The sequence below is a fragment of the Lepus europaeus genome, chromosome 13 (assembly GCF_033115175.1).
Source record: "Lepus europaeus isolate LE1 chromosome 13, mLepTim1.pri, whole genome shotgun sequence".
Taxonomy (NCBI): Eukaryota; Metazoa; Chordata; class Mammalia; order Lagomorpha; family Leporidae; genus Lepus; species Lepus europaeus.
Window position 1 is genome coordinate 24,017,458 of NC_084839.1, and position 26,780 is coordinate 24,044,237.

Sequence of the window (26,780 nt, forward strand, 5' to 3'; positions counted from 1 at the left end):
TTACATCCTGGTACATCTTCATGATGCGACAGTATTTAAGGGAAGTGTTCCAGGCCCAGATTTTTGGAGACTCAAGCTACCATCTAATAGGCGTATGCAAACTAACGATGACAATGTCGTAGGGAAAATGCTTTGACAGACAAGGGGCCGTCCAGTGGGGGGCGGGGTGAAGTGGGGGGCGGGTGAAGGATGGGGCCCTGGCACACTGACGTTTGAGGCTGGTCTTAAAGGAGTCTCCAGGTGGCAGGGCAAGGCCGGCCCGAGCGGAAACCCCCAGGTTCTGAATGAGCCGCGTTAGATAACACACCTGTGGAGAAGGCTTGCGGCAGCCGCGCCTCCCATCCACGCTGCTCGGCAGTCTCTCCGTAAGTGAGCCGAGGAGCCACGACGGCACTCAGGAGGGGCGATGCCCTCCTCGTGGACCAGAAAGACGCTGCAGGAGTCGGCGTCCATGCCTGCAGTGCGAGCAACGCTCACCCGTCCTGGGCCGCGGACACCGCAGATCCCCTGCGAAATAAGTCCCGGGGCCAACGTAGCCTCGCCGCATACAGTGCTTCCTTCCGGCGGCACCAAAAACGGCCCACAGGGGCGGCGCAGCGCGCAAGCGCAATGGGCCGCAGCGGACTGTGAAGTTTCACACCCGGGAGGGTGAAGCGTCTATGAAGCCAACGTGGCTTCGGAGAGCGACGACGACTACGAGGTAAGGGGCCGGGCCCACGTGGGCCCCCTGTGCACTCAGCGCACGCCCTCCCAGCTTGTCGCCTTGGCTCGCCTCTGGGCACCCCGCTCTGGGGCCTTGTCCCTGCCTCCCCGGCGGCCCCCCACGCCCAGCCCCTGCCTGCTGCCTCTCTGGGGTGGTTTGAGAGCTTTGGGGGCTGGGGCAGGGGGCCAAGAACGAGTCCCTGGCCTCGCTGGCTTCTCGGCCGCACTCGGTTTGGTCCGGATTGTTTCTCCCTTGGGACTTGTGGCTCCTCCCTGTACCTGACCCACCCTGTTCCGAGGCTGGGGCCGCCCTTGCCTTGCAAACCCGGCAGTGAGCTTAGACAGCCCCGCACTGGTTACTGGAGGTGACAGAAGCTCCGGAGGAAGCCCAGCTGCCCCTGCGGCTTGGGCCCCTCTCGGCCAGGCCTCTCTCGGGGCTGGGTAGCTGGAGGATGCTGGGAAGTGTGAGGGCACACCGGGAGCTGCGTGCTTTCCTGCTCGGTTGCATTTCCCTGCTGCTCTTGCCTGTTGCTGTCTGCGGCAGTTCTGCCTGTGCCCTGCCCTGTGCGACTTCTCACGGGTGCTCCCTGTCCTCTGGCCCAGGACATGGCTCATGTGGACGAGGCAGCCCGCCGGCTGTCCAAGAGGGGGTCGACCCTCTACGCAGTGCTGGAGCTGAAGAAGGGCGCCCCCGCTGAAGACGTCAAAAAGGCCTACAGGTTCCCACCCCGCCTGCCCTGAGCCCTGGGAAGCCCTCCCTGAAAAACTTCTCTTTATGGCTGGCTTTCTGACCCACTTTGAAATCGCAGCAAGCCTGCGCTGTGGGGCCAGACGGGGCCATCGCCCTCCTCCCTGTGGCTCGGGAAGGCGTTTCGAGCTTGGCCTCTTGGACCACATTCTGTCTAGCGACATATCCTGCCCTTCATCCTAGCCCTCCCCCACCCCACCCTTTGTGGGGTTCTGCCTGTGTAGGAGACTGGCCTTGCAGTATCACCCTGACAAGAACCCAGGGAACCCTCAAGCGGCAGAAATATTCAAAGAGATCAACACCGCCCACTCCGTGCTGAGTGACCCCAAGAAGCGGAAGATCTATGACCAGCACGGCTCCTTTGGAATCTATCTGTACGATCACTTTGGGGAAGAAGGTGTACGCTACTACTACACAGTGAATAGTTGTTGGTTCAAGGTACGGGTTCCCCCGAGGCCCTTAAGACGGAGGAAGGAGAGGGAACTGCCCAGCCTGGGACAAGCGCTTCTCGTGTCCTATTTCCTGGGTGCTATCGGGGGCGGCGGGAGGGGAGCTTGCCGGGGGGGGGGGGGGGGGGGGGGCGGGCGAGCAGCAGGACTGAGGCCGTTCCCGCCCGGCTTTCAGACACTTGTCATCCTCTGTGCGCTGCTCACGTGTTGTTGTTGCTGCTGCTGCTGCTGCTTCTGCTGCGGCGCCCTTAAGCCGCCCCCCGAGGACGTCAATAGGAGAAGACAGCAGCCCAACGTCCAGACTCAGCCCCCGCGGTCAGGTGAGACCCGCGGCAGGGGCCTGGGGAAAGCATCAGAAAAGGAGATGGTCGCGGGCAAGGAGGAGCTGGGAAAACAGCAGGTCCACCCCTACAAGTGGTCACTTCAAGCTGGCGTTGGGAGAAGGGGAAGAAAGAGACCGCGGATGAGAGGTTTCTGAGCATCCTACGCCGCAAACTGAGTTTGAGTGTCCGGTGGGCTGCCCCTGTCTGTTAAGCTGAGGAAGGAGGCGGGAGGTTATGTCTGGAAAATGCAGTAATCGTTGTGGTTAGTGCTGCATTGAGCCTGTGATTAAAAAGTAAATTGATGTGATGTTATTGCAGAAATTAAAGGAAAAGAAAGGAAGGAAAGAGGGGAATTGAGGGAGGGGGCAAGTATGGTTGTCTTAGAACTGCATCTATGAAGTACATGCGATCTGCTCTTTTTATATTACTAAAAATTTTTAAAAAGAAAAATAATAAAATGCAGTAATCGAAGACGGGCTCAAGGATGCAATTTAAGGCATGTACTCAAAAGGAGGATGATGTGTCAAAGGTTGTTCCCGCCCTGCATAAACTTTAAAATTGAGGTGTAGCTGAAGTCCACACCGGTGCCACCTGGTGGTGCTAATGAGTAGCTGTGAGGTAACCATTTTCTCACTAGTAGACTGAAAAATTGTGACTAAGTGTTTATATATGTCATGGATATGTAATTCCATTTTAGGAACCAGAGGTAGAAGAGATGAAGATAGTGAAGATTTTTAATAAAAGATGAAGAAGAGGGGTATGTAAACCGAAGGCGGTTTTCAAAGGATCGGAAAAGCATATAAGCTAACTTCAGATGAGCCATTGCTGGAAAGTTTATATATTTGTGAACCCCAAGTATTTATATCCTTACAGACATAGGGTTTTCTTTAAATTCTGCACGATCATTCCTTCTAGTCCATAAGATGCCACCTTCTTCTGCCACTAGGTGCTGACCCGGTGTGGGTGCCCTCTGCTGCCCAGTCCACTGGACACATTGAAAGGAGGAGCAAGTAGCCCTGTCCTGACATGAACCCTGAACTGACTCCTCTTCTTATAGGAACCCCTACTTGAGAAGCATTGATGACGTCCATCCCAGTAAGGACCCCGTCTCTGCCCTCGATGGTATGACTCTGGCCGTATGGTGCCCCAAGCTACTCTTCTCTTTAGCCACAGTCTCAGTTGTTGTCTCTCTCAGAGAGCAGCCCTCCCATGCCCACCTTTTGAAGCCTCGGGCAACAGTGGCAGACTTTCCCTGAGGACTGTCTCTCCTGGGCCTTCCTTGGGGTCTGAGCCGATGTCAGAGGCCTGAGCCGCTTGAATTTCTCCATCAAGATTTGATAACCGAGCAGGGCGGGCCCTGTCCCCAGAGCTGCTGCACCAGTTAACCTTCCTTTGTTGCCACTGTGGACCAAGAATTCCTACCATCAGCCTCCTTCCTAAGCCAAGACACCTTTCTGAGGCTGGTCTTCCTCCTCTGGTGGCCAGCTCAGCCCTGCCACCTCGAGTCAGCCCAGGGCAAATGAGTGCTTATGCGGCTTGGGGCAGGTATCCCACCTGTGGACTGTCCCTGGACCCCAGCTGCCGGCACAGCCCCCGCCAGCCTGGCCCCCGGGGTCGGCCGAAGTTCTTGCATCAGCATCTGCTTGCCCCCATCCTCTGGACCTCGCCTGGTGCAGGCTGGTCGCCACGCATTTTGTCCTTAAAACAGGACAGGAAACGTGATGAGGCGAAGGCTGTGCCTTGCAGACTGTCCCCGCTCTTCCTTCTACGTCCTGCCTCTCCACACCACCCGTTCTCCGCCCACTCAGGGTCAGAGCCTAGGAACTCCTCTAACTTCGCCCTTGTCTGGGAGAAAGGTGAAGGAATGTTAGTAAATAAAAGAACTTTTGACAATCCCAGGGCGTGCGTTGGGCCCAAAGAAGACAGATGGTGCCAGGGGCAGAGAAAGAAGGCCGTAGGAGAAAACGCGAGAAAGCCACGTGCGGCGAGCCTGGTTCGCAGGGCAGGAGTCTGGGACACGTGTCGGGCCAGGCAGACGCTGCCCATGCTCTGTGGCTGTGGCTTTCTGGTGCTCTGAAGTTTCCCTGGAGACTGACTGCCTGCTGCTCAAAATAGGTCTCTGGCTCTCAGGTCCTTCCCGCCCTGCCCAGCATCTCCCAGTTTCCTAACAAACTGAAATTCCGTGGAGTGGCCCCAGCAGTGGGTGGGCGGGCCAGAATCCCACTCTCTCAGGGCTACAACAGCCACTTGCAGCCTCCTGAGCTTCTTTCCCTAGAGTGAAGAGATGGCTGGGCAAGCACAAAACGGAGCCAGACGTGTTGGACGAGAGGCTGTCTCTCTAGTGTCCGGTGCCCTGTTCTGAACCACGTGGTCTTGGGGAGGAGGAGACTGTCACTGACCCTCTCCGAAGGTCTGGCCAGATCTCTCCTCCCACCCTGAGCCATGAACCGTGCTGCCCCTCATACAAGCCACTTTAGTCTGTGTCACTGTTCTGAAAGAAGACCCCAAGCCAGAGCACAGGGCCAAGGGCTCCCAGGAGCCTCTGGGTGACTGCTGGCCCACCTTTCACCGTCCGGAGTGACGCTCACCCCTGCCCTTGCTGAAGGGAGCCGCCCATCCCTGCGTGAGTCAGGGTCACTCACTGGGTGACAGCTGGGGCTCGCCTTACACGAGCTAAATCGGGAGCTGGAATGTCATGCAGATGCCCCTCTCTCCCCACCCCCACAGTAAAATTAATCTCCTCTTGGGGGAGTAAGGGACAGACAGTGCTGCCCACAGAGTGGACAGGAGAGAGTCATTCGGGGGACAAAAGAGAATTAAGAGGAGAGAGAGAGCGGGCAGGGTGCAGAGCAGAGTAGAGAGACCGAGAAGCATCTGGAACCCACTCCCTACGGACGAGACAAGTTGTGAGAGGAAGGGACAGGAGCTATAGCAGAGCTATTTCCAGAGCGAGCAGCCGAAGGGAACAGAGCGTCTACAGACCGCTTAAGGGGCGTGAGGAAGGGTCCCGAGGCAGCGAGAGAAGGCCAGGACCAGGGCCGCGGCCAGGGCAGGCACGATCGCTGAAGGGATGAACTTCACGGTGGGTTTCAAGCCGCTGCTAGGGGATGCGCACAGCATGGACAACCTGGAGAAGCAGCTCATTTGCCCCATCTGCCTGGAGATGTTCTCCAAGCCGGTGGTGATCCTGCCCTGCCAACACAACCTGTGCCGCAAGTGCGCCAACGACGTCTTCCAGGTGGGCTTGGCCTGGAGACCCCAGAAGGGGGTGGGCAGAGGGCTCTGGGAGGCGGGCAGTAGCCTTTGTGGCTGAAGAGGGGAGGAGCCGGGCCGTCCTGTGGATCCCAAGGTAAGCATGAGTCAGCAGCCGCCCAGCAGGCTGGCGGGTACAGCCTGTCCTGGGGCAGCAGCCGGGGGCCCGGTATCACAGGGACTGCGCAGAAAGGGCTCCTACCCCCGGGGCTCCATGAGAGCCTGCGCGCGACTCTGCATTTCAGCCTGGGGCTTCGGACTTTGAGAACAGTGTGGAAAACCGGGAGAGGGAAAGGGTCAGAGCGAGAAAGAAACAGTAACCCCCCCTCCCCGAGAAAGCGCCATCCCGACACAGAGTGGTTTGTCCTGAAGGCGAAGCCCAGCGAAATGAGACATGGCAGGTAGGAGGCTAGGAACTGTCCCCAGCGTCAGTTTGTGCCTGCGGCCCTCCGGACTGCTCAGCACAGCAGGGAGGCCTCCCCTGGCTCGTGCAGAGAGAAGGTGGAGAGGCTGCGTTCCCCAGCCTACGGCCAGGTTTTGTTTATTCGTGGTGGTGGAGCAAAGCATAGTGAAGCAAACTCACAGAAGCCATTTTAGCCGCAGGTTTCAAAAATACAAGGAGCGCGTGCCAGACTGGTTTATAAAGGGACTTTCTTTTTTCCTTTTTTTTTTTTTTAAGATTTATTTGTTTATTTCAAAGGCAGAGTTACAGAGAGGCAGAGGCAGAGGCAGAGAGAGAGAGAGAGAGAGAGGTCTTCCATCTGCTGGTTCACTCCCCAGATGGCCACAATGCCTGGAGCTGGGCTGATCCAAAGCCAGAAGCCAGGAGCCAGGAGCCAGGAGCTTCTTCTGGATCTCCCACACTGGTGCAGGGGCCCAAGGACTTGGGCCATCTTCTACTGCTTTCCCAGACCATAGCAGAGCTGTATCAGAAGTGGAGCAGCTGGGACTTGAACCAGTGCCCATAGGGGATGCCGGCACTGCAGGCAGCAGCTTTACCCACTATGTCACAGCACTGGCCCCTATAAAGATGCTTTCTTGACCTGTGCTGCTGGGGAAGGATCTAGTAGGCTATTGGAACAGACCTCAGGGAAAACACCCAGAAATCTGCCCTTGCAGATGATGTAAAAATCCGGAGTAGACTCGAGCTGGATGGCTTAGCATGCATGTAAGTGACGTGGAGATCATGAACAAGTATTCTTCATCTGTATCAGAGGTTTGGAGGGAATGTACTGAACACAGGTGTTTGTTTTTGTTTTTTAAGATTTGTTGTATTTATTTGATAGGCAGGGGGAGAGAGAGATCTTCCATCTTCTGGTTCATTCCTCAAATGGCTGCCACAGTTGGGGCTGGGCCAGGCCAAAGCTGGGAGCCAGAAGCTTCATCTGGGTCGCCCACATGGGTGCTGGGACCCAAGAACTTGGGCCATCTTCCTCTGCTTGCTCAGGCACATTAGGAGGGAGCTGGATCAGAAGTAGAGCAGCTGGGAATTGAACTGGTGCCCATGTGGGATGCCAGCATTGCAGGCAGTGGCTTAACCCACTACACCACAAAGCCAGCCACAAACATAGGTGATTTTTTTTTTTTTTTTTTGACAGGCAGAGTAGATAGTAAAGAGAGAGAGACAGAGAGAAAGGTCTTCCTTTTTGCCGTTGGTTCACCCTCCAATGGCCGCTGCGGCCGCCGGCGCATCTCGCTGATCCGAAGCCAGGATCCAGGTGCATCTCCTGGTCTCCCATGGGGTGCAGGGCCCAAGCACCTGGGCCATCCTCCACTGCATTCCCGGGCCACAGCAGAGAGCTGGTCTGGAAGAGGGGCAACCGGGACAGAATCCGGTGCCCCGACCGGGACTAGAACCCAGTGTGCCGGCGCAGCAAGGCGGAGGATTAGCCTGTTGAGCCACGGTGCCGGCCCTATAGGTGATTTTTAACTTAATCAAGAAAATGCTTGGCTTCTTAGGTTGCTTAGGGCAGCATGTTTGGGGGAAAGAATGGGCTAAGCCAGGCCATCCCATGCTGTGCCTTTTACCTCCCTACTGTGTGTCTGTCCTGTGCCCTCTTTATGTGCGCCCAGAACCCCAAAGTCTCTCCTGCCATCTCCCCATTTAGGCCACTCCCACCTCCTATCCTTCTAAGTATCCAAACCAGTCATCATTGGCCCAAGAGTCTCACAGCCAGTAGCTTTACCCAGATCAGGGTCCCGGACCAAATGCTGTGCCTTGCTCAAGTCCTGTGTGAGAAGCCACACCTTGCCTGCCACCTGGGTTTCTCCCTTGGACTAAGGAACTCCCTGAACACCTATCAGGTGAGATCCCTAGGAGGAAATGGCAGGGAGATTTTGCCATCGCTTCTCATGGGTTTATAGTGAAGCACCCTCTTACTAGAACCTGAGATACATAAAAGCAAAAAGGCTGGGAGGCACAGACAATGCATCCTGTCAAATAGTGGTCATAGCATCATGTGGCAGAGGAACCCCGGCCTGGGTGCCACACATGGAGGCCAACAGAGATTTGAGTTACCTCCTTGGCTCAAGTCAGTCCTCCGTGTCCAGGCACTTGCTTGGGATCCAGCAAGCTCTAGGATACTGATTCGGGATGGCTCAAGTCAAACCCTGTGCAGACCATTTGGGAGTTGGGATGAGTCTGTGGGTCTTCTAAAGTGCAGAACACCCTGGACCCTCCAAGGAGAGAAGCACAAACGGCTCATCTCCTGGCTGCTTTATTTGGGAGGGCCTGGTGGGAGGCTGACCCAGTTCTTCAGCTGCACTGAGGTATATGCGTCTCGGTGCATCTCGGTAGACCTCCATCTGAAAGATGAGCATATTTGGTTTTTTCACACGTTGCCTCCACATTTTGACAACTCTGGGCATAATCAGATTGTCTGTTTTCTAAGTTTAGGGACAAGAATAGGACTTTTGATTCCTCTATCTTCAAGCTGCTTAGGAAGACTAGACCCTTAGAGCATTGCCTAGAAAAGTGATAGTTACAAAAGCAACAATATACCCATTTTACATCAGTACACACACACTCACATGAGGGGCCTCCAAAAAGTTGGTGGGAAGTGCATATTATGAAAAATCTATGCATGACTTTCAACATTTTCAACCAAAATAAACAATTCCATTTTTTTAAACTTTTTAAAAAAGAGACTGTCTTATTTATTTGAAAGAGTTACAGAGAAGGAGAGACAGAGGCAGAGAGATGGAGAGAGATTTTCCATGCACTGGTTGATGCCCCCAAATGGCTGCAACGGTCAGGGCTGAGCCAGGCTGAAGGCAGGAGCCAGGAGCTTCATCCGGTCCCCCACATGGGTGCTGGGCCTAAGGAATTGAGCCATCTTCTGCTGCTTTCCCAGGTGCATTAGCAGGAGGCTGGATCAGAAGTGGAGTAGCCAGGACCCAAACCGGCACAGGACTCAAACTGACACCCATATGGGATGGCAGTGTTGCAGGTGGTGGCTTTGCCTGCTGCACCATAGTGCCGGCCCCTCTATGAACTTTTTGAAGGGCTTCATACCTAAATTTTGAGGACAGTACAGGAATTTACATCATGAAAAATGAATCCACCGCCCACCTCAGACCCTCAAATCCCTTTCTCAGGTGGAAGTAACCATTACCAACTTTCTTGGGAATCCTTCCAGGAGAGTTCCATGCATGGGTGCGTGTTGGCACATATGCACATGCAGACTGGACTCACTGTCCTGCACCTGCCTGTGTTCGCTGCTCTCCCTATGGCTGTCCATATCCACACGCTAGCTCCGTGCTGCCCTTTTACATAGCTGTGTGGTGCTCCCTCGTGTTGGCTGCACCACAGTCTGTGAACCTGTCATCCAAACCTGTGGGATGCTCTCCAGTGTTTTCTTGTCCTAAACACTTGTAATGGACAACAAATAAGAAGTTTTAGGAACTGTGATTTTTATAAGACCAGGCTAACTAGACAATCAAGAAGGACACTTTGAAAAGTTTAAAAACATCATTGAAAATATTGAACAGCATTAGAGATCTATAAATAAATTCTCCATAATCCTAGCTCCCCAGAACAACTGTTTTGAAGCCGTTGTCCCTGTGCATATTTTTACATAGTTACCATCATAACTTACCTACTTCTCTTTAGAGCTACCGCATGTCTCTCTCTCACTGAATTGAAATAAAACATCAAAACACCACATTATCCCCCTCTCCTCTCTCTGTGCCTCTTTCCCCACACTTGCACCCACTCAGCTACCAAGAATTCTGACAAGAAGAAAACTGTTGGCGTGGGAATTTGACACAAACATCATCCCATGTGTTTCTGTATTTGTAAATTCGCCTCACTCCTAAACTACTTTGAAGCGAGTCCTGGGTTTATTTTTATGCCTCTCCTCTTGACTGTGGACACTCGTGAGCTGCAGCCTGTCGTGCAGCAGATGGCTAGAGGCTTTGCAGGGTTGTTCAGGTGCAGCTTTTCTGGAGGGTGTCTCCAGAGGGAGGGACTCAGGGAGGTAGGGACAGCAAGACTGGGGGGAGGGGGTGGTCCTTCTCTAACAACAGGACCTTCTGGGAGAGGGATGACCTCTGTGTCACTCCAGTTCTTTGTTGGTTAATTGTTACAGCCTGCTGTCAGATGCAGGCCCACCAGTGAAGATCCCACCCAGCTTGCCTCCCGAGCCACTCCCACTCTCCCGAGGGCTACGTGGCTCCTCCAGCCTAAACTTGATGAGAAATTGGTGCACTGATATCTTGTAGCTTGCAGTAACCTTAGAGCAGGGTTATGAGTCTGACTTCCATAGGTTTAAAATTTTGGTTGCATGGAAACAAACCATCTAGCATGGCTGGGTTCTCTTCCAGTTTCTTCAGAGATTTGCCATGAGTGTCAATCAGGCTCTTTCACTCCTTCCAGCTTGTTTACACATCTGTAGATTTTAAAAGTATCTAAAACTGATTTTTAACGTCTCTTGGTGATTCTAATGAAGTTTCACAAGTTCAAGAAATAGTATAGGGGTTGGTGTTGTGGCATAGCCTTTGCCTGTGATACCAGCTTCCCATAAGAGTGCTGGTTGCAGACCTGGCTGCTCCACTTCTGATCCAGCTCCCTGCTAGTGCGCCTGGGAAAGCAGTGGAAGATGGCCCAAGTCCTTGGGCCCCTGCACCCATGTGGGAGACCCAGAAGAAGCTCTGGACTCCTGGCTTCCGCCTGACCCAGCCCCGCTGTTGTGGCCATCTAGGAAGTGACCTAGCAGATGGAAGATTCTCTCTCTTTCTGTCTCTCCTCTCTAGGTAACACTGCCTTTCAAATAAATAAAAAATAAATCTTAAAAAAAATAGTAGAAAGGATTTCCATTTTGTAAGGGCTTCCTGTCCTGTCACCAGTGTCCTGACGTGGCCCGCTGTCCCACACATCACCCTCCTGGCTAAGCAGGCTTGGGTTATCACCCTCTGTGCCAGGCTCTCCCCTAGGACCTGGCAGCCACAGCTAACCCCACTCAGTCCCTCCCACACCCACAGCTCAGCCTTTACCAGTAGAAGATTGGGCTTCTCTGTGGTTCCTCAACCTTCCGGTGTGTTCTGAGCACCTGGCTCACGACACCTGCGTGGTCCTCCATTCACCACTGGCCAGGACCTCAGTCTGGGGGAGACACACCCCAGGTCTGGGCCCCCAGTTGGCTGGCAGCCTCCTGGATAGCCAGGGAAGCAGGGAAACACTCTGAGATAAGTATGGGTTTGTCAAGTAATTGCATTTTCTTTGTTTTTTAATTTTTTAAAAAATTTATTTGACAAGTAGAGTTATAGGCAGTGAGAGAGAGAGACAGAGAGAAAGGTCTTCCTTCCATTGGTTCACTCCCCAAATGGCTGCTACAGCCGGAGCTACACCGATCCGAAGCAGGAGCCAGGTGCTTCTCCTGGTCTCCCATGCGGGTGCAGGGCCCAAGCACTTGGGCCATCCTCCACTGCACTCCTGGGCCACAGCAGAGAGCTGGACTGGAAGAGGAGCAACTGGGGCTAGAACCCAGCACCCATATGGGATGCCAGCGCCACAGGCAGAGGATTAACCAAGAGAGCCACGGCACCGGCCCCTAATTGCATTTTCAGAGCATCTTGCTGGATGGAGCAATTCTTTTTTTTTTTTTTTTTTAAGATTTATTTATTTATTTGAAAGTCAGAGTTACACAGAGAGAGAGAGACGCAGAGAAAGAGAGGTGTTCCATGCGCTGGTTCACTCCCCAATTGGCCGCGACAGCCAGGGCTGCGCCAGTTTGAAGCCAGGAGCCAGGAGCTTCTTCTGGGTCTCGCACACGGGTGCAGGGGCCCAAGGACTTGGGCCATCTTCTACTGCTTTCCCAGGCCATAGCAGAGAGCTGGGTTGGAAGTGGAGCAGCAGGGACTTGAACCAGTGCTCATATGAGATGCCAGCACTGCAGGCGGTGGCCTTATCCACTATGCACCAGCCCCAGGATAGAGCGTTCCTATCAGATGCTACGCAACATTACAAAGAACTAGAAGGCGGGAAAGGGACACACACAGCATGTGGCTTGGATGCCACACGAGAGGCCTGCACGTGAGCTAGAATGAAACTCCATCTACTTGTCCCATTCCATTTTGTTCTTCACAGAGAGGAAAGAGCAGTGACACGTAGTTCAGGCCCCGTGTTTCTGTGTGGTCATTTATTTTTGAGATCCAGATCAGGATCGCCAGCCTCCCTTTGCCACTGTGTAGGGCTTTATAATTTATAGGGGACATTCACAAACATGATTGCATTTCAGAAAAAAATGGATGTTCTCTCCATTTTATAGGGGAAGATGCAGGAAACCGGTTACAGTCACACAAGGGGACAAGCGGGGCTGTCAGTCTGGGTGTCCTGTGTCCCACACACACAGTTTCACTCTATGGGACAGTCCCTCTTGTGGAAATGTGCAATGCAAAGGGAAAACCAGACATTTGTGTGTACCATGGAGTCGGTAGATAACTCTTAGTCTGGAAACAGAAAGAGAGGCAGACACTGGAGCTGTGGTTTTGCTAACAGAATCTTAGCAGAGAGATCTTTAGCCCAACGTAGAGGCCATCAACCCTGAGGATGCATTAAGGAGGCTGCCATCTTCCTCGGAGCACACAGTCCGTCTTTGTCACGAGGGATTTCAGACACTTACACTCAGGGAAGAGGGCAATTTTCTTTTTTCTTTTCTTTTCTTTTTTTTTTTTTTTTGTGCCATTGACTCACTTGTCAGTCTATGAAACCTATGCATCCTATTTTACAAACAATTCGTTTTAAAAGCCTGAACTTGCAGCCCAGTGCGTACTTGGTGCATTATTTTTCATTTTTATTATATCTTTTTTAAAGAATTATTATTTATTTATTTGAAAGACAGAGTTATAGATAGATGAGGACAGAGAGATCTTCCATCCATTGGTTTACTCCCCAAATGACTGCAATGACCAGGGCTGGGCCAGGCCAAAGCCAGAAGCCAGGAGCCTCTTCCAGGTCTCCCACATGGGTACAGGGACCCAAACACTCAGGCCGTCTTCTGCTGCTTTTTCCAGGGAGCTGGATCAGAAGTGGAACAGCCAGGTCTTGAACTGGTGCCATATGGATGCCAGCATCGCATGCAGAAGCTTAACCTGGTACATCATAGCGCTGACCCCATGATGTTTTTACTTTTAAAAAGTTTAAAATTTTTTTCTGTTTGTTTCTTTGAGAGGCAGAGAGGCAGACAGAGAGCAATCCCCCATTTGCTGGTTCACGCCAAATGCCCACACTAGCTTGGGATGGGCCAGGTGGGAGCCATTAGCCTGGAACTCAATCCAGGTCTTCCACATGGGTGGCAGGGACCCAACTACCTGAGCTATCCGTTCTGCCTCCCAGGGTGTGCATTGGCAGGAAATTGGAATCAGGAGTGGAGCCGGGACTCAAACCCAGGCACTCTGATGTGGGACGCAGGTGTCTCACGTCGTGTCTTAACTGCTAGGTGAAACGCTTGTCCCTAATTATTTTTTAAATTTATTCAAGAGACAGAGAAACAGCGCTCCCATCTGCTGGTTCTTTCCCCAAGTGCTCGCAACAGCCAGGCCTGGGTCAGGTCAAAGCCAAGAGTCTAGAACTCCACCCAGGTCTTTCCCATGGGTGGCAGGGACCCAACTACTTAAGCCATCACCTGCTGCCTTCCAGGGCCTGCATTAGCTCGAATCAGAAGGTGGAGCTGGGACTCAAACAGGCATTCTGACATAGGATGTGGACATCTTAACCACAAGGCCCACCCCCAGAGAGATGCTTTTAAATGCATAAAATGTAACACACATGGCTCTGAAGGAGTGCGAGGCATAGGCGTGCATGCGGTACTTAAGGAGGTTGCACTGTGTGTCTCTGGCATTAACATTTAAGGGGGCAAGGAGGGGAATTAAGGTGGAAACGTCTAAAAAGACACTTGGAGAGAGCAGCAATAATGAAAAGGAGCTTGCGGGGCCCTGAGATATAATTACCAAAATATCGAAAGCGTGTACGATAGTAGGAAGCGCTTCTTGGTTAACACATTGAATACTGAGGTGGAGCAGTGTGCCCAACGCCCACTGTCGCGCAGAGATAATGACAGGTGTAACTTTGAGGTTTCAGCAGCGACCGTAATGTGAAAGGGAAACAGCTGTTATTTCCGTTGGTGACAGAGAGCCAGGTGCTACTAAAACTGCTGCGGTTTGCAGCCCGCATGCATCACCGAGGGAAGGGCTTGGTCCCCGCCAGAGGCGAGTGCAAGTCAAGATGTAACTTTCTCCTCCTCCAAGTCCACAGAGCCCTACCCCCAACTCCGTTCCTGCATCTCTTGGGGTCTGTGGCCCCTGGTGAGGGACTCCCCGGTCTCTCCAGGCACCCCGCCTTGCAACTCCAGAATGGCCTCCGGCTCCCTGCTCGACCCAGCGCCACACATCCGAGTCCTGCGGGCTCACCACTCTGAGCGCACGCCCTGTGACGTGTGCTATCTGCGGTGCTCGCTCCCCAGCCAATCTTTGCCCGCAGCCTCTCTCTCCTTCCCACCCATCCAGCTTCCTCTGTTAGGTTAGAGAGGTAACCTACAAAATCAAGTTCAGATCCTCACCCTTGGATCAAACTCCTCTGAGGTAAAGCCCACCCTTCTTGCTTCTCCCCTGATCCCCTGTTGGCAGCCTGAATTCCTATAGACCCTCCTGGCTCCTGCAGCTTTGTGACTTACCATCTCCTGCTACCTGCCTGCCCTGACTTCAGGTCCGTCTTGAATGCTGTCTTCTCTCACCTGATCATGGTTGAGTTCACGTAGTTACCAGTTCTCTAGGTAATGGTCTCTGACGGCCTCTTACTTTATTATGGCACTCTAGCGCCCCCTGTCTTTCATGTTAGGCCTGAGCATTGCATTTGTAAAAAAGTAAAAAAATTTTCCAAAGCCCAAGGCCCTTGCAGGTAACTCAGAAATTATTTTTAAAAGAGAAAGGGAGAAGTACAAACTCACCCACAATTCTATCATGAAAAGAAAAAATTTTTCAAAACTATTTCATTCTTATTTTTATGTGTCTTATAAAGTGATTCATGGTCTATATGGAGAAATTTGGGAAATGTAGATGAATGCAATGAAGGAAAATGGAAACCACCTGTAAATCCATCACTCATTTTAAAATTGGAATCATTTTAAAATTGGGGACAGGCATTTGACACAGTAGTTAAGACCTTGGGACGCCTGCGTCCCATACTGGAGTGCCTGGGTTAGAATCCCCACTCTGCTTCTGATACCAGCGCCCTGCTAATGTGCACCCCAGAAGGCAGCAGAGGATGGCTCAAACACTTGGGTTCCAGACTCCCATGTGGGAGACCTGGACTGAGTTCCTGGACCCCAGCTTCAACCTAGCCTAGCCCTGACTGTTGCTGGTGTTTGAGGAGCAAACCAGCAGATATTTCTCTCTCTCTCTCTGATTTTCAAATAAATAAAAACCAACAAACTTTATTTTAAAAACCAGGATTCTACTGTCTATATAGATTTATATTCTGATTTTTAATGATTAAAATTTAACATGAATCTCTCCCCATTGTTACTAAGAACTCAAAGATAGAAGCAAAATATTCCACTGTATGTCATTTAATATTCTTTTTATTATTAAATACCCAGGTAGTGGCTGATATTAAAAGGCAGTTTTTTGTTTATTCTAATTGCAAAATAACACAAATATATAAATTTAAACCTTGTAGATACTGTAAATTGTGGAATGAATAAATCCCCCATAATCCCAATCCCTGGGAGACAAATGCCATCAGCAGCATGGTGTATATCCTGCCATTTTTTCTTTAACATATAGTGACACGCATGTGTTACCAAAAGAGGCATCAAATATATTTTCAAATTACTTTTTCTACATAACAACTCAATACTTCGGCACGACAGTGCATGCGTACCTACCGCAATCTTTTCAATTTTGTCTTAATTAATTTATAGTTTATTTTATTTACCCAAGAGGCAATGAGGGAACAGGCTCCCACCTGCTGGTTCCTCCCCACTCCCCACAGCCCAGAAGCCAGGAACTCAATCCTGGATTCCCATGTGGCGGCAGGGACCCAGTTCTCTGAGCTCACATTCATTCGCTCACGGGGTCTGCAGTAACAGGGAGATGAGGGGCCGGCGCTGTGGTGTAGAAGGTTACCCTCTACCTGCAGTGCCAGCTTCCTATACAGGCGCTGTGGGAGACCTGGAAGGAGCTCCTGGCTCCTGGCTTCAGCCTTGCCCAGGCCCAGGCCATTGCAGCCACTTGGGGAGTGATCCAGCAAATAGAAGACTGATATCTCTCTTGCGAGCTCGCTCGCTCTCCTTCTCTCTCTGTATCTCTGCCTTTCAGCTAAATACATAAACCTTAAAAAAAAAAAAAAAAGCAGAAAGCTGAGACTGGCAGTGGAGCCAGGACTCGAACCCAGGCAGTGTGACAAGGAATGCAGGTGAACCTACCCGCAGCTTAACCACTGCACCCCGTTCTTCCTACCTGAAGACGAGCATTCCATGGGATTGATTGCCGCTCTTCATGGAGTGGGAACACCTTTTTCTGCATGAACGGTGGTGCATAGATCTTTGTATTTGGTAATTTGGATCCCTGGGCTTGCTTCCAAAGTGGAATTACAAGGTCATTGCTGTAGCTCCCGTCTTTCGTGGTGTCTTGTCCCAGTAAGCTCTTTAAAACACTCTTGGACGTGATAGTTAAATGTAGTAAATACAACGTGGGGTGGGAACAGAGGAGTAAGGCAACGCCGGGGGAGGAGAGAAGCCACAGGGTCGCCAGGGCCGCCTTGGAGGAATTCGCCCATCAGCACACACGGAGGCTGCTTCAGAGATGGGGTTTCAGGCACTGCCTACAGCGGACGGCAGAGGGCGCTCCAGACACAGCCAGCGGGCGGCACCCAGGCGGGGTGACACACTAGATGGCCAGACAGGTGGTGGCGGCCTCCAGGTGTGAGATGGGAAGATTTGACAGAAACCGCCAACTCCCTTCCCCACCCTACGTGCACGCTCACAGCGGCTGCTCCGGGCATCTGAAATTCTTGTAATTCTTTCCACAAAGGTTCAGTGACCCAGTGCACAAACACAGGTTATAGCTGAGGAAATGGGGGCTCCGAGAGAAGTGACTTACCCGAGGCCACACAGAGCAGGCCACGGCCTTCTCACAGTGCTACCTCCCTCCTTTGGCTGCGTTAAACGCCCAATGTTAAAACACAGAGGCGGCCGGCGCTGTGGCTTAACAGGCTAATCCTCCGCCTTGTAGCACCGGCACACCGGGTTCTAGTCCCGGTTGGGGCGCCGGATTCTGTCCCAGTTGCCCCTCTTCCAGGCCAGCTCTCTGCTGTGGCCCGGGAATGCAGTGGAGGATGGCCCAAGTGCTTGGGCCCTGCACCCCATGGGAGACCAGGAGAAGCACCTGGCTCCTGGCTTTGGATCAGCGAGATGCGCCGGCCGCAGCAGCCATTGCAGGGTGAACCAACGGCAAAAAGGAAGACCTTTCTCTCTGTCTCTCTCTCTCACTGTCCACTCTGCCTGTCAAAAAAAATTTTTTTTAATTGATTTATTTATTTGAAAGTCAGAGTTACACAGAGAGAGGAGAGGTAGAGAGAGAGAGAGAGGTCTTTTTATTTATTTATTTATTTGACAGGCAGCGTGGAAATTGATTTATTTATTTGAAAGAGTTACACAGAGAGAGGAGAGGTAGAGAGAGAGAGAGGTCTTTTTATTTATTCATTTATTTATTTGACAGGCAGCGTGGATCCGAAGGCAGGAGCCAGGAGCCAGGTACTTATCCTGGTCTCCCATGGGGTGCAGGGCCCAAGCACTTGGGCCATCCTCCACTGCATTCCCGGGCCACAGCAGAGAGCTGGCCTGGAAGAGGGGCAACTGGGACAGAATCCGGCGCCCCAACCGGGACTAGAACCCGGTGTGCCAGTGCCACAAGGCGGAGGATTAGCCTATTGAGCCGCGGCGCCGGCCTGAGAGAGAGGTCTTTAATCCTACGGTTCACTCCCTAATTGGTCACAACGGCTGGAGCTGCGCCAATTTGAAGCCAGGAGCCAGGAGCTTCTTCCAGGTCTCCCTTGCAGGTGCAGGGGCCCAAAGACTTGGGCCATCTTCTACTGCTTTCCCAGGCTACAGCAGAGAGCTGGATTGGAAGTGGAGCAGCCGGGACTTGAACCGGAGCCCATATGGGATGCCGGCACCGCAGGCCCGGACTTTAACCCACTGCGCCACAGCGCTGGCCCCTGGATGCTTTTCTGAAGCAGGAGAGGGAGTCATGCGCACCTCTCCTTCCTGACTTTGGCCATAGCTGCAGACCATACCTGGAGAATGATTTAACATTTGCATTGTTTTTATGTTTTTTTTTTTTTTTTTACAGGCAGAGTGGACAGTGAGAGAGAGAGAGACAGAGAGAAAGGTCTTTCCTTGCCGTTGGTTCCCCCTCCAATGGGCACCGCGGCCGGCGCATCGTGCTGATCCGATGGCAGGAGCCAGGTGCTTCTCCTGGTCTCCCATGGGGTGCAGGGCCCAAGCACTTGGGCCATCCTCCACTGCCTTCCTAGGCCATAGCAGAGAACTGGCCTGGAAGAGGGGCAACCGGGATAGAATCCGGCGCCTCGACCGGGACTAGAACCCGGGGTGCCGGCGCCGCTAGGCGGAGGATTAGTCTGTTGAGCCATGGTGCCGGCCCAACATTTGCATTTTTAAGCAATATCTTCTCTATCCTTACCCTAAGCAATAACATCCATGAAAAAAATCCCCAGTCTTACAGACGTTTTTCCCTAATCTGCATCAGAATAAACTCATACGGACCCTAGATGTCCCTGCTGCCACCCGCCACAGTCTTCCTATTGCTCACAGCAGGTGGCTCCATGCTCTGGGAAGCACAGCGAAGGGCTCCAGGCGACGTGAGTCCCGCACCACGCACCGGGCGGCCCTGGAAAGTCCCAGAGATCAGCTTTACTATTTTGTTGCCAGGCAAATGTAGTCCTGGGAGCAAAGCGCACGTGTGTGCGTGTGTGTGTGTGTGCGTGTGTGTGTGTGTGTGTGTGTGTGCCAGAGACTGGCAAAAAAGTAGGGCTGGGAGTTGGGTGGAGGCAACCGAAGCTGTCACAGAAGGGGCAGCCAGGCCGGGCCCAGGAGACGGCAGAGGGGCCGCGGGACCAGGGGCCGGAAGGCCACACGGGAGACACAGGAGACGCCAGCCCATGGTGCCGCGCTGAGCCAGGCCACAGAGAAGGCCAGGGGGCAGGGGGGCCTGTGTGCGCTCAGCTTCCTGCTTCCTCTCCCGCAGAGAAGGGCTCTTGCAGCACAGGCCCTGGGGCGGGCTGCCTGCGGAGTGAGGGAGTCTCGGCCTTCCGGGTTCCAGGATTAGCCGCTGTGAGGAGCGTTTAGGAAACTTCTTTAGTGTGGGGGAGCTGGGGAGAGGCACGTGCTGCCTCAGCGAAACCGGCTGTGGGTCCCTGCAGAGGGAACAAGCGGCAGGCCCAGGGGCCAAGGATCCCCCACTCTTGGTTCCCTCTGTTCCCTCTGTGAAAGTTGCGGTAAGAAGCACAGAACATGAAATGTAACCATTTTCAAAGTCTTACTATTTTATTGTTATCTATTTGAAAGGCAGTGAGGGGGCCAGTGCTGTAGCACAACGGGTTAACACCCTGGCCTGAAGCACTGGCATCCCATGTGGGTGCTGGTTTGAGACCCGGCTGTTCCACTTCTGATCCAAATCTCTGCTGTAGCCTGGGAAAGCAGTAGAAGATGGCCCAAGTCTTTGGGCCCCTGCACCTGCAAGGGAGACCTGGAAGAAGCTCCTGGCTCCTGGCTTCGGATCAGCGCAGCTCCAGCCGTTGTGACCAATTAGGGAGTGAACCAGTGGATGGAAGACCTCTCTCTCTCTCTCTCTCTCTCTGTCTCTCTCTCTCTCTCTCTCTCTCTCTGCCTCTCCTCTCTCTGTGTAACTGACTTTCAAATAAATAAATAAATCTTAAAAAAAAAAAAAGATAGGCAGAGAGAGAGCCAGAGATCTTCCATCCGCTGGTTGACTGCTCAGGTGCCAGGATTTGTTTCCCTGTCACAGACGAGCAGGCCGTTCTGGTGGGAAGGAGCCCTTAGGCGCTTGGTGGGACACCTGGCTTTGATTTGCTGGGTTGCCTTTTCTTTATCTTTGCTTCAGTAACGTCCATCTAGAGTTGCATCACTGATTTTTAGGCTGTAGCTTTTTTCCTCTGTGAAGGGGGTTGATGCTCAGTCATCCCGGGGCAAGCATTTGGCACAGTGGTTAAGTCGCCACTTGGGACGTCCACATATGGGCAGGTGCCTGGCTCCAGTGCCAGTTACCCCACTTCCGATCCCACTCCCTGCTGGCGTGCACTCTGAGAGGCAGCAGAGGACGGCTCCAGTGCGAGGGTCTCTGTCATCCACGTGGGGGACCTTCATGGAGTTCTGGGCTCCTGGCTCTGGCCTGGCCCACTCCTGGCTGTTGGGGGCATTTGGAGCCCGTAGATGGGAGCTCTCTCTCCATCTGTCTCTCTCTCACTTTGTGTTTAAAATAAAATGAAGTTTGTTTTCATTTAAAAACCTTTGCCTCTGCCTAAGACTCAGAGACACATGTTAGCGCGGGACATCATCTCAGCCCAAGCTTTATTGTATCTGACCATGTAGTAATGACTGCTAGGGCAGGGGGCGCCGTTGTGGCAGAGTGGGTAAAACCGCCGCCTGCAGTGCTGGCATCGCAAATGGACGACAGTTTGAATCCCAGCTGCTCCACTTCTGATCCAGCTCTCGGCTACGGTCTGGCTCCGAGTCCCTTTCCTACCCCAGCTTTTCTTGTAAAGGCCAACATCTCCCCATCGCTCCAAACTGGACCCCTCAGTAGAGGCCCCATCGTGGCTGGGCCCTGACAAGAGCTAGGCTATGGAGTTGAACACTTACAGAGCCAGGCTGGGTGACGAGGCGAGGCCCAAGAGCTCCATGGCCACCTGCCGGAGCTGCCCCGCCCCGCCCCATTCTCCTCCTCCTCCCGCGCCCTCACCACCTTCGCCCCTGCTCCCCTCAGTCCTCGCACACCTCGCCGTGCCTGTCTTCTCACGAAGCCCATCCCTACAGGCCTCCAACCCTCTGTGGCAATCCCGGGGCTCCAGCACCGTGTCTTCAGGAGGCCGCTTCCGCTGCCCATCTTGCAGGCACGAGGTTGTCCTGGACCGACACGGGGTCTATGGCCTGCAGAGGAACCTGCTGGTGGAGAACATCATCGACATCTACAAGCAGGAGTCCTCGCGGTGAGCCTCAGGGCCGCGTGTGCCTGGGGCACAGCCTGGGTGCTCCACAGAGCCACGTGGGGGGGGTGGTGCTGTGGAATCAGGCGATCTGCTCCTTCAGTTTGGAGATGCAAGGATGGGCCCAGAGGAGGCAGGGGCTTGCCCCCGGCCACCCAGAGAGGCCAGGCATCCCTGCTCCACCCAGGCCCAGGTTTCCCCTCTCCCCTCTCATGACTGCTGTCCCGTGGGGCTCCCTGGGCCCCCGAAATGCAGTCTCTTCTCGGATCCAAGCCTCCTCCACCTCTTAAGTCCTTCTGTTCTCCAAATTAAGAGCCCCGTGGAAGTCACTCACCCATCCAGCCAAGCACCCACGGCAGGGGCAGGGAAGGTGCTGGTGGTTGGTGGAGGCTGAAGAGAAGGTGTTGAGGGGCCCCACACGCACGGGCGCTCCTCAGGGGCTGGTGCCTGGCCCTCCCTGCCACCTGCTTGGGTGCTCCCTGGGGCCTGACCCCTGACCCCGCCACCTGTCCCTGTGCACTCCTCTCCAGGCCACTGCACTCCAAGGCCGAGCAGCACCTCATGTGCGAAGAGCATGAGGACGAGAAGATCAACATCTACTGCCTGAGCTGCGAGGTGCCCACCTGCTCCCTCTGCAAGGTCTTCGGGGCCCACAAGGACTGCGAGGTGGCCCCGCTGCCCACCATTTACAAACGCCAAAAGGTATCCAGCAGGGAGGGAGTGGAGGGTTGGGGACCAGGACAGGGTCGGCCTCTTATTCCGCTTGGTTTTATTTATTTTAGTTTCATTGCCAAGGCCAAGAAACAAACATGGATCACCCATCTTCTGGTTCACTCTCCAAATGCCTACAATGGCCAGGGTTGGGCCAGGCTGAAGTCAGGAGCCTGGAACTCAGTTGAGATCTCTCACGTGGGTGGCGGGGACCCATATACTTGGTTTGTCACCTGCTGCCTCCCAGGTGTGTACCAGCAGGAAGCTGGAATTGGAAGCAGAGATGGAAATGGAACCCAGGCACTCCAATATGAGATGTGGGCATCCCATGCGGCTTCTTTGCTGGGCCAAAAGTCTGCCCCATTGCTTGGTTTTAAGTCAAGATCAGGGTCAACATTGTGGTGCAGCAGGTTAAACCACTACCTACAATGTCAGCATCCCATATGGGCACCAGTTTGAGTCCTGGCTGCTCCACTTCGGATCCAGCTCCCTGATAATGTGCCTGGGAAAGCAGCTAAATACAGCCCAAGTGCTTGGGCCCCTGCACCCACCTGAGAGACCCAGATGAAGCTTCTGGCTCCTGGCTTTGGCCCGGCTCAGCTCTGGCTGTTGCAGCGATTTGGGGAGTGAACCAACAAATGGAAGATTTCTCTCTTCACTCCTCCCACCCTGTAATTCTGCCTTTCAAATAAATAAGTCTTTTAAAAAAGCATAAAGTCTTTTTAAAAAGCATAAAGAGATATCCTGCATCCGCTGGTTCACTCCCCAGATGGCTACAACAGACAGGACTGGGCCAGGCCAAAGCCAGGAGCCTCCAACATGGAGGAAGGGGCCCAAGCACCTGGGCCATCTTTTTTTCTTTTTCTTTTTTTTTTTTTTAAAGATTTATTTATAAGTCAGCTACACAGAGAGAGAAGGAGAGGCAGAGAGAGAGAGAGAAAGGTCTTCCATCCACTGGTTCACTCCCCAACAGGCTGCAACAGCTGGAGCTGCCTGATCTGAAGCCAGGAGCCAGGAGCTTCTTCCAGATCTTCCCACCAGGGTGCAGGGGCCCAAGTACTTGGGCCATCTTCTACTGCTTTCCCAGGCCACAGCAGAGAACTGGATTGGAAGTGGAGCAGCTGGAACTTGAACCAGCACCTATGTGGGATGCCAGCGTCACAGGTGGCAGCTTTACCTGGTATGCCACAACACTGGCTTCTGATCATGCATTTTTGACAAAGAACCAAATAAAGCTTTTAGAAATAGAAACATGGGGCCAATACTGTGGCGTAGTGGGCTGAACCTCCGCTTGCAGCACCAGCATCCCATATGGGCACTGGTTGGACTCCCAGCTGCTCCTCTTCTGATCCAGCTCTCTGCTATGGCCTGGGAAAGCAGTGGAAGATGGCCCAAGTGCTTGGACCCCTGCACCCATGTGGGAGACCTGGAAAAAGCTTCTGGCTCCTGGCTGCAGATCAGCTCAGCTGCAGTTGTTGCGGCCATCTGGGGAGTGACCAGCAGATGGAAGTCCTCTCTCTCTGTCTCTCCCTCTCTTTGTAACTCTACCTCTCAAGTAAATACATAAAATATTTTTTAAAAAATAAATAGAAACTTATTTGTTGGAATAGAATATTCAGGGAGTTAATTAAGCAACAGATTTCTCTGAAGAGGTAATTAGTGAATAGAACAAGAGGACTGAGAACAGGATACAGCCCTGGGAGACAAGAGGTTGAGAATAAGAATGTCTAACTGGGGGCCGGCGCCGTGGCTGAAGTCAGGTGCCCGGAACTCAATTGAGATCTCTCACATGGGTGGATGGAAATGGAACCCAGGCACTCCAATATTGGTTAATCCTCCCCCTGCGGTGCCGGCTCCCATATGGGTGCCGGGTTCTAGTCCTGGTTGCTCCTCTTGCAGTCCAGCTCTCTGCTGAGGCCTGGGAGTACAGTGGAGGATGGCCCAAGTGCTTGGGCCCCTGCACCCACATGGCAGACCAGGAGAAGCACCTGGCTCCTGGCTTCGGATTGGCGTGGCACTGGCTGTAGCGGCCATTTGGGGGGTGAACCAACGGAAGGAAGACCTTTTGCTCTCTCTCTCTCACTGTCTATAACTCTACCTGTCAAATAAATTAAAAAAAAAAAAAAAGATTGTCTAACTGGCTGATCAGACTCCTGGAATGACAGAACAGAGCCTGGGGAAGAAGCAACATTATCTGAATGATAACCACTAGGAATGCTCCAGAACTGATGGAAGACATGAATCTACAGATAAAGCATCTAGCACAGTGGCTGGCCTTTGGAGGGTGTTTGGAGAATGTCAGTTCCTTTGGCAATGGAAGGCTTGTGTCTCCTTCCAGAACCCATAGAGTGTGCTTCCCCACTTCCTGGATGGCTCCTGGCCTTCTAGATCTCTGTACCCGCACTGATGGAGGGGCGGGGGAGGGAGCACACCTCACCCATGCAGCCCTGGCTGGGGTGGGAGGGGAGCAGCTCTGGGCCAGCTCCTCCAGCCCTAAGCTGGCCTGTGTGTGTGGCAGAGTGAACTCAGTGACGGCATCGCGATGCTGGTGGCAGGCAACGACCGTGTGCAAGCGGTGATCACACAGATGGAGGAAGTGTGCCGGACCATCGAGGTGAGCCTGGGCTGGGCGGGGGCGAGGGAACACGGTGGCTGACGTGGACAGTGCAGGCTCCCGAGGGAACAGCTCTTCCCTGACCTCTGGCCCACACGGCCAGAACATTTCTGGCCTCCTAAAAATGTTAGCAAATGCTCAGCCAGGTCTGACTCCCAGCTCTGCTGCTCAGTAGCTCTGTGACTTCGGTTCAGTTATTTAACCTCTCCGTGCTTTGGTGGCGTTGGTGATGATGATGATCATGATATAGTGGCCGGATCAGTGCGTCTTTCTGAGAATTTAATGGATCAATACAAGGGAAGCCCAGGGCCAAAGATACAGAGAGCCCCTGGTGACAGCATTGCTTTAAAGTATCTCCTGTTGTTACTGGAAAGATTGGCAGGGTGGATTCTGGTTCTGCCATGAACTTGCCCAGACCCACGTGCACCCTGCTTTCTTGCCTCTCTTTGAGTCACACTGAGAAGCAGGACCAGCATCCCCGCTCTCCCAGCCACAGGGTTTCAGCAGCACCCTTCTTCTTCTCTCCCTTGGACGGTCTAGGACAACAGCCGGCGGCAGAAGCAGTTGTTAAACCAGAGGTTCGAGAGCCTTTGCGCCGTGCTGGAGGAGCGCAAGGGCGAGCTGCTGCAGGCGCTGGCCCGCGAGCAGGAGGAGAAGCTGCAGCGGGTCCGCGGCCTCATCCGGCAGTACGGAGACCACCTGGAGGCCTCCTCCAAGCTGGTGGAGTCGGCCATCCAGTCCATGGAGGAGCCGCAGATGGCGCTCTACCTCCAGGTGGGCGCTGGGGGGCGCCGGCTGCCCCGCATAGTGTCGGAGTCTGGGCACTGACACCTGGAGACCCAGGTTCAAGTCTTGTCTGTCCTTCTGTTTGCCCCCACGACCTGGGGCAAGTCACCTCCCACCTCCCCAACCCCGCCCAGAGCTCGTTTTCTCCCTAACGAACTGGGGTGCGCACCCCACCTGCCCCACAGGCCTGAGTGAGAATTAGAAGCGGGCGGCTCGCCCCGTGCTTACTGGCACCCTCTATTCTCCCCTACAGCAGGCCAAGGAGCTGATCAATAAGTGAGTAGGGGAGCGAAGGGGCCGCGCGGACTCCACGGGCGCCGGGAGGGGAGGAGGGGGCTGGGGCGTTGCCAGCTGAGCCGCCGCGGCCACCGCAGGGTCGGGGCGATGTCCAAGGTGGAGCTGGCGGGCCGGCCGGAGCAAGGCTACGAGAGCATGGATCAGTTCAGCGTGAGCGTGGAGCACGTGGCCGAAATGCTCAGGACCATCGACTTCCAGCCAGGTGAGAGGGAGAGAGAGAGAGAGAGAGAGAGAGAGAGAGAGAGAGAGAGAGAGAGAGAGAGAGAAAGGCTTGCGCGGCGGCGGCCACCGGGGGCTGCGCGTTCAGACCCTCGGCGTGGGCTCAGCGGCGGGAAAGACCTGGCCTCCGCTTCACCCCGCCTTGCTTCGCCCCAGGCGCTTCCGGGGACGAAGACGATGAAGAGGTGGCGTTGGACGGGGATGAGGGCGGCGCAGGGCCGGAGGACGGGCGGCCGCACGCGCCGGAAGGTGAGCGCGGGCCTAGGGCTCCGGGGAGTGGGGCGGGCTGGCACGCGCCTGTCCCCTGCTCAGGTGATTGCCCTCCCTCGGGCACCGGGGGTCGTTGGGAGCCCCCACCCCCTCCGAGCCACAAAGGAGAGCCCTAAGCGCGCGTCAAAGCACACTTTCCTCGCCACCAGCCGCTGCCTGGGTGGGTGGGCGAGCAGAGGAGACGCCCACGTGGCTGGGGAGCGGGAGTGGGCCTTTGGGGCATCCGCTCACCAAGCTGCACCTTCGGAGCACAGGCCCGCACTGACCCGACCCGAGCTGGAGAGCCCGCGCCGGGGTGGTGGAGGATCTGCGCAGCGACCCCCGCGCCCCAACTCGGCGCTGCGCCCGGCCGCCCCCAGGAGTAGGGGCTCAATAAAGGACTCTGGCGTCCCGGACCCTTCTCTCCTTTCGCTGCCCACTCCCGTAGCCTCGGCTTCAGGCGACCTCGCCGCCTTCCTCTCTTCCCCAAACACCACTTGGGGGACGGGAGAGAGACGAACCTCCACTGGGCATCTCCCCGATGCCAGGAACGGCCCCTCGAGCCCGTGCTCTGGGGCGAAGGTTGGGGGTGGTGCGGGGGCGCTGGGCCCTCTGGGTTGCGGGGTTTCGGGGGCAACTGGATTCATAGGGGCCTGGCCGGAAGCTGCTCTCGCGGGGCCCCTGCAGC

The 26,780-nt window shown here is 54.1% G+C and overlaps 2 protein-coding genes across 2 annotated transcripts; both read left to right on the plus strand.

Moving 5' to 3' along the window:
* The first annotated feature begins 406 nt into the window (after positions 1-406).
* Positions 407-3,252, plus strand: DNAJC5G (DnaJ heat shock protein family (Hsp40) member C5 gamma). Its single transcript, XM_062208823.1, has 5 exons — positions 407-606; positions 655-700; positions 1,306-1,421; positions 1,675-1,888; positions 3,169-3,252. Exons 1-5 carry the CDS (start codon positions 407-409, stop codon positions 3,250-3,252), a joined length of 660 nt encoding a protein of 219 aa, XP_062064807.1.
* A 1,740-nt stretch (positions 3,253-4,992) lies between these two features.
* On the plus strand, positions 4,993-26,508 carry TRIM54 (tripartite motif containing 54). Its single transcript, XM_062210167.1, has 9 exons — positions 4,993-5,460; positions 21,047-21,219; positions 21,747-21,918; positions 24,446-24,541; positions 25,082-25,315; positions 25,581-25,603; positions 25,702-25,826; positions 26,000-26,092; positions 26,368-26,508. Exons 1-9 carry the CDS (start codon positions 5,293-5,295, stop codon positions 26,376-26,378), a joined length of 1,095 nt encoding a protein of 364 aa, XP_062066151.1. The 5' UTR covers positions 4,993-5,292; the 3' UTR covers positions 26,379-26,508.
* Positions 26,509-26,780: the final 272 nt, after the last annotated feature.

Coding starts and splice junctions, on each gene's coding strand:
- DNAJC5G (XM_062208823.1), top strand. CDS start 407: ATGCCCTCCTCGTGGACCAGAAAGACGCTGCAGGAGTCGGCGTCCATG. Junction 1,422..1,674: donor GACGTCAAAAAGGCCTACAG/GTTCCCACCCCG, acceptor CTGCCTGTGTAG/GAGACTGGCCTTGCAGTATC. Junction 1,889..3,168: donor TGAATAGTTGTTGGTTCAAG/GTACGGGTTCCC, acceptor TTCTGCCACTAG/GTGCTGACCCGGTGTGGGTG.
- TRIM54 (XM_062210167.1), top strand. CDS start 5,293: ATGAACTTCACGGTGGGTTTCAAGCCGCTGCTAGGGGATGCGCACAGC. Junction 24,542..25,081: donor AAGTGTGCCGGACCATCGAG/GTGAGCCTGGGC, acceptor TGGACGGTCTAG/GACAACAGCCGGCGGCAGAA. Junction 25,316..25,580: donor AGATGGCGCTCTACCTCCAG/GTGGGCGCTGGG, acceptor TCTCCCCTACAG/CAGGCCAAGGAGCTGATCAA.